The following is a 19,570-nucleotide window of genomic DNA, read 5'->3' as shown; positions in this document are numbered from 1 at the left end:
ACCTATTACCCAATCTAAATACTAACCTTCAAAAAGGACATAAAAACAACTGAACAATAAAATAGTTTGTTAAAAATTTTAGTAATTTGTCATGTAACTTGAAGCTCATATAATTATGAATACTGATTTATTGCCTCTTTTAAAATCAGACCCTACTTGAAATATAGACAAAAATGGTCATACTGCAGGACCTTTCATTTGATTAAAAATGACAAATTCACGTAAATATTAACCTTATGTCTTAATGTTAACATGATATATACGTTTTTCTATCCGCTCAAAGAAAAAATGCTTAAGATGTATGTTAATAAAAGGTCTAACCTTCAAACCTCCAAACATGAAATTGCTGATATTACATGCAACATTGATATAACATATTTAAAGGTTGCAAACATGTAATAGCAGCAATGATTATTCGTTCAAGATGTTTTATGTACAGTAACTCTTGTTGATTTTGTTCTCAGCGTTTATGTTTGAAGCAGTACAACATTATGGATAATATAATGAGTATACTTACTTTAGGCTTTTACAGTATCTTTCATTTCAAGATCATTTTGGGGGGGTTACAATCTCCTAAAGTGTGTTATGGACACCAAATGGATAAGTTGAAAGTGCTGAAGGGCCATATTACTTGACAGGAATGCTTTCCTGTCCATTACTCTCTTGTGTTTCATCTCTTTGAAATTCCCGAATACTAAAGGGTCCTCCATTAGTGCTGTGGAAAACACCTACTCAATTTTAATGACTTTATTTTCCAAACAATATGATGGATCTTTTAGATCTCTAATAAATGCAACTAAATGCCTAAGTGCATCTGTTTTCCAGCAATCACTTCCACAAGTATTTATAATGTTCACTCTTTCTCTCTTGTATACAGTGTCCATTAGGCTCTTGTCTTGTAATATGTAAAATTGCCTTTGCATTTCAGTAAGCTTATTTCTCTGAATTGTGTGCATATCAAGTTTAAACTAACTCAGTATGTCTCAATTTGTTAGGACCAAAATGGGGCAGTTAGGCAAACTTGCACTGTTTGTTTTGGTTCTGATGGCAGTGCTACACAATTCATCAGGAGGAAAGACAGGGGGTAAGAGCACCCCTTCCAAGAAGCCATCCAATAAGCCATCACAGGGGACCAAGACTCAATCTAACTATCCCAGGCAACCCTCCAATCCTGGTGCAGGAAGTAACCCAGGCTACCCCAACCAGCAGCATCCTGGTAGAGACACTAGTGGCAGCTATTCCTCAGCTGGTGGCAACACCAATTGGTATCCAGGAAGAGGGGGATCCAGCCCAGGAGGATATCCTAATCAAAATCCTGGAGCAGGTAGCTATCCCGCTGGTGGTAGCTATCCTTTGGCTGGTGGAAACCCCAATCCAGGAAGAGGCGGAGTTAACCCAGGAGGATATCCCAACCAGAATCCTGCAGGAGGGGGTTACTCTAACCAATATCCAGGTAGAAGTGGGTACAGCCCTGGTGGGTATCCAGCAGGTGGATCTTACCCAGTAAGAACTGCAGGACAGCCGGGAGGATACCCAGGAGGACACCCTTCCATTGGAGGGGGATATCCCAACTGGAACCCCGAAAATAAGATCCTCAGTCCACGCTATGGAGGCTCCTTTGGAGGTGGCAGGTTTGGAACGGGTGGCTCCCCTTTCTCCAATACAGTGAAAAGTATGGGCTATGGTCCCTCTGCTAAATCCAAAGGCTTCGCAAAAAAGGCAATGCTAGCAGCAGGCATTGGAGCAGTGGCAGGAATGGCTGTAGGCTATGGAATCGGAAACTTTCCACGCCCCAACTTCCAATTCAGGAGCCCTCAGGAGGAACGTCAATACAACCACTATATGTATGCACGTCAAGGCACTCATTCTAAAGACAGAAATAACAAAGGAAGACCCAACTACACATCAAAGCAACCATCCCAGGCTCAGTCATATGAGCAATACATGAGCACATGCATGAAGCGAAAAGATCTTCTAAAAGAGCAGGACACGACAGATTCTGCAGATCGCAAGAACATTCAAAGAGATGAACCACTGACTGACATTGCAGCTGTGAACGACACCACATCCCCTATAACTGTCAATGATTATCCAAAGGCTGCTGCAATTCGTGAGGATGATGATGATACAGTGAGTATCATGCAGATTGGTTATCCAGCTCTCATTGAGCAGATGAAATCTCGGAAGTGTGTTGAGCTGTATTTGGTTTACTCTGAGAGCTTCACGGAGAAGCAGAAAGAAGATAACAAGGACAAAAAGGGAAGAAAAAATTTCAGACCTTCCAATAACCACAATGGACACCGTGCCTCTGGAGTGCTTCTGTTGCTCACTACTTTCTTTATGCTTCTTAGTGGCACTTAGTAGTGCTGTCAACATATAATATTATATATAACACACATATACATAAAGGAATGCATTTGATCCTTCACAATGACCCACCCCTCTTCATTACTGTAGCTATGTCCAACAAGCCATGGCACTCTCACACCAAACGTCATGTTCTCACGCAATGAAAAATACATGGCAGAGCAATGAGAAAACTGACAAGTGCTGACAGACAAGACACAGAAGGTTACTTTTGGTATGAAACAAAGTTTCAGCTTTCAAATTTTGTCATTTAAAAAAAAAATTCAAACAATAAATACCATTTTGTGGCTCTTTAATGTGTCGTGACAGATCGCTGTAGCGCCTCAGTTCAAGCAGCAGGTGAAGCGATAATCTCTTACACTATACTAGTTATGGCATGAAATAAACATGAATGAACATCAGAAGATATCTTGTTTCAACCACGTAAAGACATCAATATGCACGATTTTTCAAGTTCTAGTCCACCAACGTTAATCTACTCTCCTGTCTAGTTTGTTTGTCAGACAAAAATGGCAGATTCAGTGTTATGATTGGCCAAATTGCCTGTCAGTCAAACTCCCTGCTATGGGTCAATTGCCCTTTCCACTCTCTCAGTCTAGGAATCTAAAGGTGAAGTTACATTTTAAAATTTGAGTATATTATCAATCTTGACTGAAAGTTTAGCTTATCTGCTCAAAATGTAACAAGTCTTTTTTCTCACTGGCTGTTTAAACGTACAGTACAAGGCAAATACAATGTATACTGGACATTTACATGTAATGAATGTATTTTGTTATAAATAATTTAATAAAATACAAAACTCATTATTATTAATATTGTTATTATTATTATTAATATTATTATTGTTATTATTTGTAGTAGTAATAGTAATATTTCTGGGAAATAAAAACTAAATTATTCAAATAAAATGTTCACTGATTAATTTATAGAAATGTAATATTATGGATATATTTAATTATATAGTAACCATTTATATTATTTAAAAAACATCAAAACAACAACAACAATAATGCATTTTAAATTTTTATTAGCTGCTAAATGAATTTATATTGATTATTTATTTAGTATTATTTATTCATATCTTCATATATTTCAGTAGTTTTCTCTAAATGTTCTTTCCCTTGTGAATGTGTGGTGTACATTGAATTCTACAGTAGGAAAACAATATATGTTTTCAATATTTTATAGATCAAACAATTGCTGGTCTGTTTAAAAGCTAGCAAAATGAAGACCATTGCTAACATCACAGAGAACACTGAGACCTTCACATAATACATGCAGCACGTTGCTACGAGACCAGGCCATTCAGAAAAAGAACTTCATGATCAGGAGGAAGCAATTGGAGGTTCAGCAAACAAAGTAAGTAAGTAAGTACATTTTATTTATATCGCACATTTCAACATAGCAAAGCTATCCAAAGTGCTTAACAATGTAAAATAAAATTAAAAGAGAAAAGGAAACACAGAAAAGAAGCAAACAAGACAGACAATAACACAACAATGAAGTGAAATTAAAATGCTAAGGAGAAAAGATACGTTTTCAACCTCGATTTAAAAATGGTAATGGAAGGTGCAAGGCGGCAGTCTAAAGGCAATTGGTTCCACAGACGGGGGGCAGTGACTGAAAAGGCTCTGTCACCCTTAGTTTTCAAACGGGAACGAGGGACAGATAAAAGAGCCCTGTCAGTGGATCTTAAAAGTCTGGTAGATGACAAAGGGATAATAAGATCTTTAAGATAAGATGGAGCTTGATTGTTTAGAGCTTTAAAAACAAACAACAGAATCTTAAACTGAACTCTAAAATGGACCGGAAGCCAGTGAAGCGAAGCTAAAATTGGAGTGACATGGTCATATTTCTTTGCCCCAGTCAGCAGCCTTGCAGCTGCATTTTGTACCAACTGGAGGCGTGAAAGCGATGACTGAGGAAGACCTGAGTACAGTGAATTACAATAATCTAAACGTGAGGTAATAAAAGCATGAATAACCTTCTCCAAATCTTGAAAAGACAAAAACGATTTAAGTTTGGAGATGACCCGTAATTGAAAAAAACTGTTCCTAAGGACAGAATTGATTTTTTTGGACAAACATAATTCTGAGTCTATGATAACGCCCAGGTTTCTAACCTGTGAGGAAATGGAGGGGTAATGATTGCCCAGTTCCTCAATAATATCCATTCTCATTTTTGGGTTACCAAAAAAAAAAAAATTCTGTTTTGTTCTCATTGAGTTGGAGAAAGTTATTTGATAACCATTTTTGAATATCTGAGATACATTCCAGCAATGGTTGAATGGAATCACCAGCTTTTAGTGGGAGGTACAACTGCGTATCATCAGCATATAAATGAAACGAAACATTGTGCTTCCTGATAATATCCCCCAGAGGGAACATATATAAGTTAAAAAGAAGCGGTCCCAAAATAGAGCCCTGGGGTACTCCACTAATAATTGGGGCAAATGATGAGGAAAACATGCCTAGCTCTACAGAAAGTAGTGGATAGGAATAAGTCAATGATTTATTCATTTACACTCTGAAAACAGTACAAGGAGCAAACAGTGACAGGTTTTAAAATGCCTGCCAAATTACACATCAAACCCTGAAACCAACAGAAGAGTATTAAATGACATCACCGGAATGAAAGAAACAGCAAAAGCACGTCTGTTATTTTTCATTTTGTCCATCCCACGACATTTCAGCTAAAAGAGTTTGCATCAAATAATTGTAGGTGTATGAGAGAATGCAAATATTAGCCCTTAAATGAAAGCTGTTTCAGTTGTATTGAATGACATTTGACTAAAATAAATAAAATAAAATCCCAAATTAAAATCCACAGTGACATATAATTGCAGAACTGTCTGCCATTAGCAACACAGCATGAATTAAATATAATTTAACATTCATCACATTTGGCTAAAACATTTGAATATATGTTAAATAGTAAAATTGATATTTAAATCAATCTGAAGGTAAGGTAAAATCTACCAATTTACCTTACCTTCAACCAGGTATAATATATAGGTCAATTGCAAAAATTACATACATCATTAGTCCCTTTCACACAGTAAGACCAGTGAATTGCGTTAAAAAATGGAACGACTTTACCGTAAATAGCTACAAAAATGGGCTATTCACACAAGCAACGACGTTCCATCTTTTTAAAGCAACATTCACACATCTGTTTCAAAATACCGGTAAATTCTGTGAGATCAGTAACCAGAAATGACTTCTAAACAGCTGCCCCTACCGGTGTTGTGTTTGTAAACATGGAAGGGTAAACGTGGTCAGTGTTTTTGTTGATATTTTCATTTTTTCTGTCAAATGTTCACATTCATGCAGCGCTTTTGGCCCAGAGACGTCGCATTCGAATTTAAACCGAACTACGGTTGTGGCTATAAGGGATAAAGCTCAGACCGGAAACTAACAATGAAATTTAATTTTCTACCTATCAGATTGTTTTATTAACGTCTACACCTACCCCGACCCTAAAGCTACCCCTTACAATAATGTAAAAATAGTAATTATTGTTGTACAGTGGGACAAAAAATACGCTATATTGATGTGGCATGCCCAGTAGCCACAGCTGTCTCCCTTCTAGCCTTAACCCCGAACTACACAGCGTGGAGTAAATGCATCAGAATGTTGATTGGCCCAGAGCCGTTGAATTTTGAATTTCAATGGCTCTGGATTGGCCCAGAGTAGACATCTTACGCCAGCGTGTTCTGAACTTGCAGCATCATTCCGGTAATTTACTAGTAATGTTATACTACTTACCCTTACTAGTAAATTGCCAGAACAAATTTACCGGTATTTTTGAAAAGGTCCTGTTCACACATGATCTCTTAATGGTAATTTACCATTAAAGCAAAGGGGCAATTATTATAATAATTAATAATGAATGTAATTATTTAATTTAATTATATATATATATATATATATATACATTACTTTTTAAATTTACTTTTAACTTTTGAACTTTAGTGTCTGTATGTGTGGTCTAATGTCATAACTTTCTCAAATTTCATATTTCTCCAAGCATATTGCTGGTGTACGTTAGTTTCCTCTTCATCAAACACTCTATCAATGAAAATGATTGCATCCAAAACAAACCCTTTCTGCATCTTGTCTCTCTGTGACAAGAATTGTAACTCCTGTAACAAACCCTGTAACTCATCCCCACATAAAGATGTGTGTGACTGTTCCGAGTATTATGAGGATGCTGGTCACATGTTCTGAGCTGCCTGTGTTCCTGTTATACCGCCAGTCCGAGCGATTGTAGTATCCCGGTCCATCAGGGTAATAGCGCCTGTCCTCCTCTGAGGAGCCATCGTAGCCGTAGCCATACCTCGGTCTGCCCAGAGAGCCCAGCCCATAGCCGATGGCCGCTCCACCGAGAGCCCCCGCGGCTGCAGCACCTGCCAGCTTCAGGCCCTGCCTGCCTTTGCTCTGGAAGCATATTGCTGGTGTAAGTTAGTTTCCTCTTTATCAAACACTCTATCAATGAAAATGATTGCATCCTCTGTTTAAAATGAACCCTTTCTGCATCTTGTCTCTCTGTGACAAGAAATGCCTCAAACCCTGTAACTCATCCCCACATAAAGATGTGTGCGACTGTTCCGAGTATTATGAGGACGTTGGTCACGTGCTCTGTGCTGCCTGCGTTCCTGTAATACCGCCAGTCCGAGCGGTTGTAGTATCCTGGTCCATCCGGGTAATAGCGCCTGTCCGCCTCTGAGGAGCCATCGTAGCCATATCTCGGCCTGCCCAGAGACCCCAGCCCATAGCCGATGGCCGCTCCACCGAGAGCCCCCGCGGCTGCAGCACCTGCCAGCTTCAGGCCCTGCCTGCCTTTGCTCTGGGAAGGAGGCGCTCTGGCTGGCAGACCTACTCCCTTACCCCTGCCACCAAAACCTCCTCCACGCTTGCAGTGGCCCCAAGGATACAACGACGCCAACAGCAACATCCACACCCAAATGATCAGGACCTTCTGATTACCCATCATGACTGGGGGTCCCTTCTAAAAACAAACAAAATTGGCGTAGAAAGGATTTTCGGTCAGAAATTTCTAGTAGATTTTACAACTAATTAGAAAAAAAAAAAACACAGCAAGCAACACATTGAATTAAATGTGAAATTTGGAAGTAGAAAGATTGAAACTTGTAAAACTTTTCTTAAAAAACTCTAATAATATTTATTTACAACATAGAAAACATTGTTTTTTACAGTGTAGAAAATTAAAGAAATTGAACAAAAATGGTCTTGTTGCAATTTTTAAAGTTTCCTATAATAATATTACATCAATATATAAGTTAGAGTACTTATTTGTATAACTAATTCAGTGTCATATAATGAATCTTTCAACAATTAAATTATTATACCTGTTATTCTATTTATTTCAGTAATTCTTTAATACATTTTTTAAAATTATTATTATATAAATGGCAAAATGTCTGTGCACAGACACTTGTAAAATACTTTACAAATGAAAGATACTAAATATTTTATTACCAATAAACATTATTACAATTAATCTGAAATAAAATATGGCACATTAGATTTACAAATTATTTCTCTTTATTTCATAGTCTACTTATTCACACAATTTGGGTTTTACATTCAGCCAGTGTATGATCCTCCTTTTCAAATAATAAATATCTCTCTTACTCAGAATTAATCTAAAAATATAAAAAAAATTTATTGATCTATTTTTATTAATCTATCTTTATCTGTTTTATTATCATGTAATATTTATTTAAAGTTTTATGTTTTTTATATATATTAAATATTCTACCTTTTTTCCCCAGCTTTTTATCATCAAAGTAAAATGTTTGTTTCAGCTCATTTATTATTATTATTTTCTTCAACATAATTATTCAAACAATTACAGTACAGCAAGCGGCACAAGTCATCTGAATCTAATTATACGCTCCATTGCACATCAAAAGAGGAGTGCTGACCACTGACAACAAGCAAACGTTCTGAATGATGTATCAACTGTCAGACTCACCTAGAATGCGATAGTGCTGCGATCTGCATTTGCTGATACAATGACCCACTTGTTGTGCCATACGTGTATATTATATTCATTATCACAAATGTATTGAATTACACAGACATTTATGTTGATACCATAATGTTTATTTCAAACATACAAAAATAATAAAATGAATTAAACCAATGAAAATCTTTAGGACATCTCAAAATGCACCATTATATATTACATTAGATATATTAAATGCTTCATCTCAGTTTTTAGTTCTAAAGCATTTATTCTCTTCCATATTTTGCAAATCTCATCAAAGCCCCATCTGTTGCTACAAACAGAAGCATCTTACCTTGTGATAGTGTTGATCACTGGCTTCTATTCACCGCTTGAACTGCTCAACCTTACTGTGACAAGCTGCTCTATGTTGTAAACAACCACCTTATGGAACTGTCACTCACTCGACAGCAGCGAATGACCAATCAGGGATGCTGAACAGCCCCGCCCACTCAAGAACAAAGGCACAGCAAAGAATGAATTGCAGCCTGGTACTAGTCTGGCTTTTACTCATTTAAAAGCAGTTTCTATTCAGATTTACATCCCATTGCTTCTACACTCTATTTTACCCTTGTGTCTATTATCCTTGGCCATTAAGTTCAGTAGCAGATCAGTGCTTAGGAATTAATAAAATACATTAGGAGAGATCGCAAGTCTTTATTCCACATGGAAAATTAATATATATATTTTTTAAATATCATGCCTTACAATGTGGAGCTATGGGTTAATGTAGTGTGGCATAAGATGTATCCTTGCTGAATGGACTGTTTTTAAAAAATTTTTTTTATCTCTACTGCATATACAGACTCATTCAAATGTTAAAAAATATCAGAAGTATTAAATGTATTATACTAGGAACAACTAAAGGGATCAATAAAAGGTTATGAGAGCTTTTACTGAGGTAAATATGCATGCAGGTTCACTGAAAATAAATTCAGTAATTGTCTCAATGTTTTTATTATCAAGGGCAAAAATGTGCACATACACTGTAAAATACAAACAAAAGATATTAAATACTTTTAATACCAATAAACATTATTACAAATATTCTGCAATTAAATAAAGCAAATACATTAGATTTTATTTTTCTTCACATTGTCTATTTATTCACACAATACGGGCTCTACATTATATCAAATTTTGAATTACCATTCTTACGGCTTATTATTATTATCATTGTGCATGAGTGAAAGTCAAACACTGCTACATTTTTGGACCCATTTGCTTTCCTTTGTAAAAAAGAAGGCTAAGTAAGGTTTATCCAATGAAGCTTATTTAGATTAAGTCATGGTACCTTTGGATACTGCTGTATTATTATATTATATATTACGTGAAGACAATAAAAGCCAAATTTAACTAAAAATATGTTCCTTTTCCTGAGACAGCACTGTTTTGTCACTACTGTTGGTGCTTTGAGGATTGTGTTCACGAGTGATACATGCCTGCACAGCTTCATCATGTAACGTTAGTTGAATCAGCTAAAGACCGCATGTATTTCTTGATGATACGGCGCATATCTGCGTACCTGAAATAAGGGCACAGAAAAAAATTAGTGCCATAATGATTTCAAATGACTGTATTACGTGTGACTCAGTCTGTACCTCTTCTTCAGTTTCTGCATCTCTCTTTCTTCTTCCTCTTGCAGCTTAGCAATGAAGCTTTGTAAAACCGGAAGCTCAAACTTGATGTATTGTGCCACCTTGAGGACAAAACGAAGTATTACAAAAATATATACATACAAACTTGCACTTTGTACTTGTTCACATTGGCTGAATTCAGTGCCCTAACATACTACTCTTACTATTTCTATAATAAATAGTAAGAATTCAGTATGCAGTTTTTCTGACCTTCTACTTCAGCCAAAATGTGCAGTATACAACCAGGCACATTATATATCTTAGAATATTTAATCCCAAAATGCAATGTGCATGACATTCCATTACAAAATGAAAAATTTGAATTAAAATGTTCATTTATATTTGATATATTTCACATGTATTCGGTTTTAGAAACAGAATAAAAATTGTTTTCACAAAAATATAATTTATATAAATAAATGTATCTAACCAAATATTTTTTAAGCTTGGAAAATAAATAAATAGATAAATAGATAGATAGATAGATATATAGATAAGTAAGGCCCTAGCATCCTCTAAGGAGGCAAAATTACTCAAAAATGACAACATTTAATCAACATTTCAATAAATAATTAAATATAGAATTAAACAGTTAATGAACACATACAAATAACTAAATTAATAAATTATTATATCACCAAACAAATAATAAATGTAATACATATCTGATGTATGTCATTTTTAAATTAGTTTTAACTTTTAATTGAATGCATTTGTGACTTTTCCAAACAAACAAACAAATAAATAATAAATAAATACTGCTGTTCAGAGAAAGAATTGTGAGAAAAAGTAAGCATCAATTCAAAGATAACGATTAAAATAAATGCAACATGATGCTAAAATGAAATAAAATGGACATGTACTAATTTGTTTGGAGATGTAATACTTCATTTATGAATTCTGTGTTTTATTAACAATTTAGTTATGTGTTTACCGATTTATTTAAATATATAAATATTCATTCAATTATTTAATTTTGAGTGACTTGGCCCCACATAAGACAAGCAGTTTGGGTAGGTAGGATAGATAGATAGATAGATAGCCAATGTGATATTTGGTCTCTTACATCATGGGTGACCTCTTCCACCTGGTCCGTCTCCATTAGGAACATTTTGCTGACCTGTTCACAAGGGCCTTGCAAAACCCTGAGCGCCAAAGGATGGTCATTAGGCTTCAGCTGATGTCTCTCTGAGTGCAGGGAGGGGAATATGAACTCAAGGACAAAGACAAGAATACTATGACACATTTAATTCCAGTTCGGACGTACCTCCACTGGCGTGGACGATATAAAGGCTGAATTCATCCGGGCTGTTCTCAATCTTGAACTTGTTAAGCAGCAACCGCATGACCTGTGCTGTCGTCATACAGCTGTTGACGCGGACGTTGGTCACAGAGCCGAACTTAGGCGTAAAAACTGCCGTCTGTTTGACAGAAACAACTGTGAGCAAAAGGGCTTACTAACGTGCTTACAGTTCACGAAACACGACGCCCACCTTGTGGTTATAAAAGTGGCCGTTGAAGGAGCATCGGTTTCTCTGGACTCTCCTGATTCCAAGCCGTCGCCCGCTGATTCTCCTTCCGCCGACATCAGTCTTGGTCCTGGCGAGACGATGGGAGTGTGTCGACTCCTGCTGCTCCTCCTCACCTGCCAGACGAGCTTTTACAAATCCAACGAGACAGACACAGTCGTTCAGATATGATGCGTAGACAGTGAACACTGCTAAGTTTTTAGAAAAAAGTCAAGAATGTATTCACCTGCCTCTTCCTTCTCTTCACTGAAGTCTTTTGATTGGTCGTCTGCTGTAGCGACCTCCCTGGAAACGATTTATTTCATGATAAAAAAAAAAAAAAAAACCTTCATAAACAAACGGTCCGGAGAAAACTATTTTTTGCATTTGACACATTTACAAAAGGAAGTGTAAGCCTATAGGGCAAGTGTTCATATTTTTACTAAAGTGTTTGCTTAGATGAATTATTGTTTATCTGTAAAGTTGCCTAAATATTTATTTATTGTGGAAATATAACAAGCAGCACAGCTGCTGTCAATATTGATAAATATTTTCTGACCAGCAAATCAGCATATTACAATGATTTCTGGAGGATCACGTGACACTGAAGACTGGAGTAATGGCTGCTTTGCTATCTCAGTAATAAATTAAAATTATATTTAAATATATTTCCAAACGTAGGTTATTTTATTGTAATAATATTTCACAATATTATTTTCACTGTATTTTTTGATCAAATAAATGCAGCCTTTTTGAGCATAAGAGACTTCTTTCAAAAACGTAAAAAAAAAAAATCTCACTGACCTTTTAAAGTAGGCCTAGTGTACAAAAAAATTGTACGGAATTCTGCACAGACAAGATCAAATATATATAAAAAATATTTTGGCCCTACTTTCTAAACTACAAGCATAAATGTGCATTTTTATTCTAGTTCCACTGTGAAGGCAAAACAAAAAACACATTTTTGATTGTTTTTACAAACTGAGGTATAAAATTAATTTCTGTGGTTATTCACAGATGTTGTTAATATTAACTTATTGATAATAACCCAAAAGCACCCATAAAATAATACAAATTATATAAATAATAAAATAATTCATAATATTAAAATAAAAATCCTTCCTTGCATTAAACATATGTAAATATCTGACTTGAGTGTGTTGATGTCCGTTTCGGCGCTCAGAGATGTTAGTGAGGGGCGTGGCCTGCCTGCCTCTTTCTCGTCCTGCATCTGCAGTCTGATTGGCCGCTGTACGCCCCAGAAAACATTGAGCAAACCCTCAATGATCAACTCTCCTTCCTCCTGTGAAAATCACATAATCAGATATATGACATCCATACAACAGGCTGTAATTTACCAACTAACCAACTAACCTCTCTGTGTCTCAACTGGAGAGCTTCTCCTTTGTAATAAAGGTTGTATGTGTTGAGCTGTGAGAGAAGAATGCTCCTGCAACCAAAAAGGAAAAAAGAAAAGAAAGTCAGGTTTACGAGAACGGTAAGAACAAGAAACCTTGCAGTAACATAGCAAAATGCACTTACTTGCTAACAAATTTGTTTTCGCCGATCTGGACCTTGTCTGAATCCTCACTGTCCATGTCGAGTGAGTGGAAAAACACTAGGAAGACCTGCTAAGAATGAAGGGATGAACTGAAAAAGATTGTTTAAAACATCTCTGAGAAAAAAAAAGTAGAAGAGAATCTCATGACTTTTCGCCTCATAATCGCAAAAGCACTGCAGGCAAGATTCTCACACACTGAAACACACACATAAACTGAACTGTCTTACACCACATTACTAAGCTATTAAAGGCTGTAACACACATTTAAATCTAATATTTTATATTTTACCATTATTTAGAGTGACATATTTCATCCTTTTTATTGCTAATGCAAAAGTAATGAACAAGAAATGACTAGTACATCACAACCAAGCAATAACGTCTCAGAATTTGCACATACACACTTAAAAATAAATGCTCTTCATTGGCAAATGTGACCCTGGACCACAAAACCATTCTTAAAGGGGTCATATGATGCGATTTAAATTTTTCCTTTCTCTTTAGAGTGTTACAAGCTCTTGGTGCATAATCCAAAAGAGGACAATATCCGCTTCGTCATGTCTGGAGCTGATCCGTGCTGGTCGCTGAGGAAATACTACAACTTGGCGCTGTGGATCACCGGATCGGCTTTCACTGTCGACGTTTCAGAAAGGCAGGGCATAGAGGAGAAACAATAATGTACAGTATGTGGAAAATAATGTTTTTTTAACCTAAAACCGCATAAACACATTTCATTACACCAAATACACAAAATAATGTTCTTTTTAGCAGCATCATATGACCCCTTTAAGTTGCACAGGTATATTTGTAACAGCAGCCAACAATACATTGTATGGCTAAAAATAATAGATTTTTCTTTTATGCCAAAAATCATTAGGATATTAAGTAAAGATCATGTTCCATGAAGATATTTTGTAAAATTCCTACTGTAAATATATCAAAATGTAATTTTTGATTAGTAATATGCATTACTGGGAACTTCATTTGGACAACTTTAAAGGCGATTTTTTTCAATATTTTGATTTTTTTGCACCCTCAGATTCCAGATGTTCAAATAGTTGTATCTCAGCCAAATATTGTCCTATCCTAACAAACAATAGATCGTATTTATAAGATCTGATTGTGGTCCAAGGTCACATATGAATCAATGAAGAACCTTTACAGTAATAGTTACATTTTTAGTCATTTATTTAGCAGAGTTATTTAGTTCACCCAAAAATTAAAACTCGGTCGGTCATCATCTCATGTTGTTCCAAACCTGACTTTTTTTCTTCTGTGGAATATAAAAGAAGATATTCTAAAGAATGTTGGTAACCAAATAGGTATGGTTACCATTGACTTCCATAGTATTTTACGTTGTTCATTCTTGAAAATATTTTCATTCATGTTCTACATACAGGTTTGGAACGTCATGAGTAAATAATGACAGAATTAGAATTTTTGGCTGATATCCCTTTACATCCATGGAACTTTTCAATTACATAAAAGGTTCTTTAGATGTTTAAAATGTTCTTCACACAGAACTGTTCACTGAAAGGTTCTTTGAGAAACCAAAAATGGTTCTTCAATGGCATCACTGTGGAAAACCCTTTTGAAACCTTTATTTGAGAGCTGAATTCAAGTTTTAAACCAACATCTCATCCATTTTAAGTCAGTTTATCTGAATTGATATTTGATAATGTACCTGTAAAGGTCAAGATGACAAAGCAGGTGACTTACTGTTCAAGCAGCACGTGGGAGAATCCAGCAAAGTCAGTGAAAGCAACTCAGACTCTGGCACAGACATCAGATAATGCGACTGCACCAGTCAGCAAACATGGAAGTCTTGGAAGTCATCTGGTCAGCATGAAAACAGCTGTGCCGCGGATGAGAGCGTGCCGTTGACAAGCTAAAGGAGTCTTTGCCCCTCCCTGTAAGACTCTTCCTCATTGCGAACGTTCAGTCAGGAAGTCGCAGCTATTTTGGGTCAGACTTCCTCCCATACGCCGCAGATATGCACACTCTGCCCCCAACCACAATTTAACATGCACGCCAAGATAATTACTAGCACAGATAACCAACGTTCAGATGGTTTGCTGGGCCAGACAGGAAGTACGCTTGGTCGAGCACATAAACAGGCCTGTGGATTGTCCATTGGGGCAGATGTTAACACACCGTCCCATGAATGCAAGACTAGTGAACACACAATGTCCTTTATTTAACAGAAACGTGTGCTTACCAAATAAATAAAATGAACAGAAATATGCATCATGTAAACTAGTATATTAGTATCTTTAAAATCTCACTATTGAGTGTTGGGTGTGTCAAGAAGCTCAATCAAAAGAGATAAAGAGAGAGAGGGAAGGAATGAAGGAATTGATGCAAAGGCTGCTTTCACTTGAACTTGCATCTGTTCCTCTGGTAACTAGCAGGTTTGAGCACAGCATTGCCATCTTGTGGATGCTAATATAATTACAAATTGATTCATGATCTCTTGGTCACTGGGATACTGTTTACATAGCAATTAACAATAAGCCACATTTAATTTTGTAAGATGAATAATATCAAACTGTCTAATGCAAGCCTGTAATGTTTATGCCACTCTGTGTTAAAAGGTACATTTAATTACAGTTTTCTGTTCCCTTTTTTTGTCATGGAAAATATATGGAGGAATGAATAAATAATAGGGATTAATAAATAATTAAAAATAAATAAATAGTGACGATTGCTGCTGGATTAATAATAGTAGTAATTTCTCTCTCTTTGTTAAAATGTATATTTAATTACTTAATGTTTGACAATGTATGAATTTAAGCCCATTACTTCCCAATTAAAACAAGTAAATAAATAAATAAATGTCTGGATTAGTATTTGTACTAATTGATTAGTATTAATATACTGTGCCACACCATTGAATATAGTAAATAAATGTATGAATTTTAATCCCATTACTTCTAAATTAAATAAATAAATAAAAAGAATAAACAAACATAAAAACAAACAAACGAATAGATTTTAAAATAATAATTAAACAATTAAATAATTGTCTGGATTAGCACTTGACTAGTGCAAATCTCTGATGTTTTTGTCTCTCTTTGTGAAAATGTATATTTTATTACTTAACAATATTTATTTAACATAGAAAAACTGTCACACCCTTGAACTTGAAATAAATGGAAGAATGTAAGCACATTCCTTCCAAAAGACAACCCATAAATCAATAAATAAATACATTTTTGTTTGAATTTTGCATAATTCAATTATCTGAAATAATACATAAATAAATAAATAATTTTTTTACAGCATCCCATATATACCGTCATATGCACAGCATGGATTAATTCACAGATGCCTTTATTTCTTTGCAAAAAAAAAGACAAATAGCAGGCAAACATGCAAAAGTTCATTTATCTAGGCAGAAATCAGTTTAAGAGCACACATATATCTACATATATACAAATGAGCATTTACAGCCTGTCTTGAATGCTGAAGATTAAATTGAGACACACGCAGACGGCCCACATCCTTTTGTTAAAGCATTCAATGCAATCAATCAAAATATTCATTCGCATGCTACAGATGATGTGCAAGGCCTAGGTACAAAACACATGTGTTTCTAGAGAGTCCCTGTGGAGCGCTTGAGGACTAATGGAACGATGCTGAGAGTCGATGTGGAAAAAGAGCCAGGCTCACTCTGCACTTCATGCTGCGCTCTAGATGACATTCTCAAACAGCTGCATGGAGCTCATAATGTTCTCGTCCTAATAAAACAGCAGAGGCAGGAAAGCGTCAGTCGCAGATTGTTGCTGACAGCTTCATGTTAGACAGAGTTTAGAAAAGGTCTGGCTGTCACACACTGACAGTGAGAGTCTCCGTATCAACATAAATCAGTCCAGTGTTGACATTTCTCTGACATTAACTCTGATGCTTCTGTCTATGCACGGTGAGATACTTCTAGACAAGACATCAAAACAAGACGATTTCAAGGGGTCATTTTTTCCTTCTAAGGTTTCACTGTCTGTATATTGTTAGTGAAGATTTTTGTGCCAAAACAACTCAGAATTTTTTTTTTTTCATGACCATTTTACATTGTCTTATTAATCAGACTGTTTATTTCTGTTTATTTTCTACTGGCAAATGTCACTAATTAATATTCATGAGTCAAGCTGATTTATAATGTGTTCACACCTACTTTTCAGATAGTTCCAAATTGGCAATGTTGATATGCAAATATAGGTTAATATTTCAAACCCAAGTTTTTTTGTACCTTGATTTTTAATAAATTTCAATAAATATGATCAAACTATTATTCAAAGATCTAATGATATTTAACTGCCAAACCAAGTGGCATGCTTTTGGATAATAATAATAATAATAATAATAACAATCATAATAGCTATTATTATAATGATTGTTGTTATTTCAAACCCAAGTTTTTGTAGCATGATTTTAAAATAAATTTTATTAAATAATATAAAACTATCAAACTATTGTTCAAAGATATAATAATAATATTTAACTACCAAACCATGTGGCGTGCTTTCGTATAATAATAATAATAATAATAATAATTATAATAGTTCTTATTATAATTCTTGTTGTTCTTGTTGTTTCAAAACCAAGTTTTTTGTAGCTTGATAATAATAATAATAGTAATATTTAACTATCAAACCAAGTGACATGCTTTTATATAATAATAATAATAATAATAATAATAATAGTTCTTATTATAATTCTTGTTGTTCTTGTTATTTCAAAACCAATTTTTTTTTGTAGCTTGATAATAATAATAATAATATTTAACTATCAAACCAAGTGACATGCTTTTGTATAATAATAATAATAATAATAATAATAATAATTATTATTATTATGCATAAAGAGGAACGGCAGATGCATGAAAACAAGATTAAAGATGTCAAATCATATATATCCACTTATATATAATGCTAGTTCAGATTTTTGTGCCCAAACTATTCAGAATTTAGTATTTCATGCCCATTTTCCACCCTGTTATAAAATTAAATTAAAAATTTTTCTTGGTCCTGTGTTAACTATTTCTGAAGTATTTCAGAATTATTTGTTTTTGTAGCTTAGTTTTTGATAAACTTCCTTTTTGGACAAGAGAGGAAGTTTTGAGTTACAGTATATTTTCATATTAGCTGAAAAAAATCTATTTTGTGTCAAAACAGAGAAAAGTTTGATTTCTTATGACGTGAGCTCTTTTAATCTGGCCTACCTTCTGACAGGTCTCTATGAACTCATCTATGGTTACAACACCATCTCTGTTTCGGTCCATTTTCTGAAACAAAGGTGTTTACAGAGTTTAGTGGTGATTATGGCTGGCTGATATCATTTCCATGGGAATGTTAAAAGCTGGTTACCTGGAAGAATTTCTCCACGTGTTCAAATGCAGCATTGTCTTTTACACAAGGAAAGGTGTACCTGCCCATCATGTCATAGATGGACTTCATGATAGCCAGCATTTCCTGAAGAAAGTGAATGCTAATTGTGGTAACAATGCCAAATATATGTACTAAAGAGACTATGTCAGTTTGTTTTGTACTATTGTTTTGTACCTCTTTGGTGATGTAGCCGTCTTTATTAATATCATACAGGTTAAAGGCCCACCTCAGTTTCTCTGTCACAGAACCTCGGAGCAGAACAGACAAGCCGATTACAAAGTCCTGCCAAACACACACATACTACAATTGATTAGAAAACAAAACTAAATGTAATAGTCTCACTTGGGATTGTCTGTTGGACTAATATTTATGTTCCATTGATAATGAACCCAGTGATGGAGGTGTAAAAATAACAGTAGCAATTAACCTCTTCTTTTGATCCTCTGATATAATTAAAATCTAGCCAGCAGATAATATTGTTAATCTTCTGATTAACATGAATATAGACATTTGAGTTGAATATAGTAATATAACATGGAGCTGCAGTCTTTCAAATGACAATTTTTGCAAGTGGTTTGCTATATATAATGTTCCTTACCTCAAAGCGTATAGACCCATTTCGGTCCATGTCAAAAGCATTGAAAAGGAAGTGTGCGTATGTGGTTGCATCTGCAAAAAAAGAAATGATTCTTAATGATTCTTAATATTTGGATTTTATAACTTACCTACCAGAAAAAAAATTGGACACACTTGCTCTATCTTTATTATGACTTTTACAGATGTTATAATAAATGTCAGGTCATAAAAAGTAAATAAATAAATAAAATAAATAAAAAGTAATCTATAAAATAGTAATAAGTAATATATAATATAAAGAGTAATATATATATATATATATATACACATACATACAGTTTGATGGATTTAATATATATAATATATACAGTGGTGTGAAAAAGTTTTTGCCCCCTTCCTGTTTTTAAATTTTTTTTTGCATATTTTTCACACTTGAATGATTCAGATCAAACACATTTTAATATTACACAAAGATAACCTGAGTAAATACAAAATGCAGTTTTG

General features: G+C 34.8%; 4 protein-coding genes across 6 annotated transcripts in view; 1 reads left to right on the top strand and 3 right to left on the bottom strand.

The window, feature by feature from the left end:
* The first annotated feature begins 1,002 nt into the window (after positions 1-1,002).
* prnpb (prion protein b) lies at positions 1,003-2,361 on the top strand. The gene has a single exon (XM_016528298.1). The coding sequence runs from the start codon at positions 1,003-1,005 to the stop codon at positions 2,359-2,361; it is 1,359 nt and encodes a 452-aa protein (XP_016383784.1).
* A 4,154-nt stretch (positions 2,362-6,515) lies between these two features.
* Positions 6,516-8,818, bottom strand: LOC107720715 (shadow of prion protein-like). 2 transcript variants are annotated; one of them, XM_016528522.1, is made up of 3 exons: positions 8,696-8,818; positions 7,209-7,377; positions 6,516-6,799 (listed from the first exon to the last, which is right to left on the bottom strand). In XM_016528522.1, exons 2-3 carry the CDS (start codon positions 7,360-7,362, stop codon positions 6,531-6,533), a joined length of 423 nt encoding a protein of 140 aa, XP_016384008.1. In that variant the 5' UTR covers positions 7,363-7,377; positions 8,696-8,818; the 3' UTR covers positions 6,516-6,530. The 2 variants fall into 2 exon arrangements, with proteins under 2 accessions (XP_016384008.1, XP_016384009.1); XM_016528523.1 differs by lacking the exon at positions 6,516-6,799 and having other exon boundaries at positions 6,811-7,377; positions 8,696-8,792.
* A 677-nt stretch (positions 8,819-9,495) lies between these two features.
* On the bottom strand, positions 9,496-14,980 carry LOC107720572 (ras association domain-containing protein 2-like). The gene is made up of 9 exons (XM_016528297.1): positions 14,826-14,980; positions 13,088-13,195; positions 12,920-12,995; positions 12,697-12,848; positions 11,531-11,771; positions 11,305-11,458; positions 11,104-11,225; positions 10,002-10,099; positions 9,496-9,925 (listed from the first exon to the last, which is right to left on the bottom strand). Exons 2-9 carry the CDS (start codon positions 13,141-13,143, stop codon positions 9,856-9,858), a joined length of 969 nt encoding a protein of 322 aa, XP_016383783.1. The 5' UTR covers positions 13,144-13,195; positions 14,826-14,980; the 3' UTR covers positions 9,496-9,855.
* A 1,508-nt stretch (positions 14,981-16,488) lies between these two features.
* The window catches only part of kcnip3b (Kv channel interacting protein 3b, calsenilin), a 35,836-nt gene continuing 32,754 nt past the window's right edge, over positions 16,489-19,570 (bottom strand). For both annotated transcript variants that reach the window (XM_016528520.1, XM_016528521.1), the window contains 5 exons: positions 19,089-19,159; positions 18,665-18,772; positions 18,470-18,574; positions 18,325-18,387; positions 16,489-16,846 (listed from right to left, as the gene is read on the bottom strand). In XM_016528520.1, the coding sequence (XP_016384006.1) occupies positions 16,799-16,846; positions 18,325-18,387; positions 18,470-18,574; positions 18,665-18,772; positions 19,089-19,159 (395 nt within the window). In that variant the 3' untranslated portion in view covers positions 16,489-16,798. The remainder of the gene's footprint in view (positions 16,847-18,324; positions 18,388-18,469; positions 18,575-18,664; positions 18,773-19,088; positions 19,160-19,570) is intronic.

Source organism: Sinocyclocheilus rhinocerous, unplaced genomic scaffold (genome assembly GCF_001515625.1).
Source record: "Sinocyclocheilus rhinocerous isolate Xijiao unplaced genomic scaffold, SAMN03320098_v1.1 scaffold603, whole genome shotgun sequence".
NCBI lineage: Eukaryota > Metazoa > Chordata > Actinopteri > Cypriniformes > Cyprinidae > Sinocyclocheilus > Sinocyclocheilus rhinocerous.
This window is presented reverse-complemented; position numbering and strand designations above follow the sequence as displayed.

Excerpts from the sequence above, each read along its gene's own strand:
- prnpb (XM_016528298.1), top strand. The coding sequence starts at position 1,003 with ATGGGGCAGTTAGGCAAACTTGCACTGTTTGTTTTGGTTCTGATGGCA.
- LOC107720715 (XM_016528522.1), bottom strand. The coding sequence starts at position 7,362 with ATGATGGGTAATCAGAAGGTCCTGATCATTTGGGTGTGGATGTTGCTG. Across the intron at positions 6,800-7,208 it reads GCCTCCTTCCCAGAGCAAAG|GCAGGCAGGGCCTGAAGCTG; the intron begins GCAGGCAGGGCC and ends TCCAGAGCAAAG.
- LOC107720572 (XM_016528297.1), bottom strand. The coding sequence starts at position 13,143 with ATGGACAGTGAGGATTCAGACAAGGTCCAGATCGGCGAAAACAAATTT. Across the intron at positions 11,226-11,304 it reads TATCGTCCACGCCAGTGGAG|AGAGACATCAGCTGAAGCCT; the intron begins GTACGTCCGAAC and ends CCCTGCACTCAG. Across the intron at positions 10,100-11,103 it reads TGGAAGAGGTCACCCATGAT|GTGGCACAATACATCAAGTT; the intron begins GTAAGAGACCAA and ends TTTGTCCTCAAG.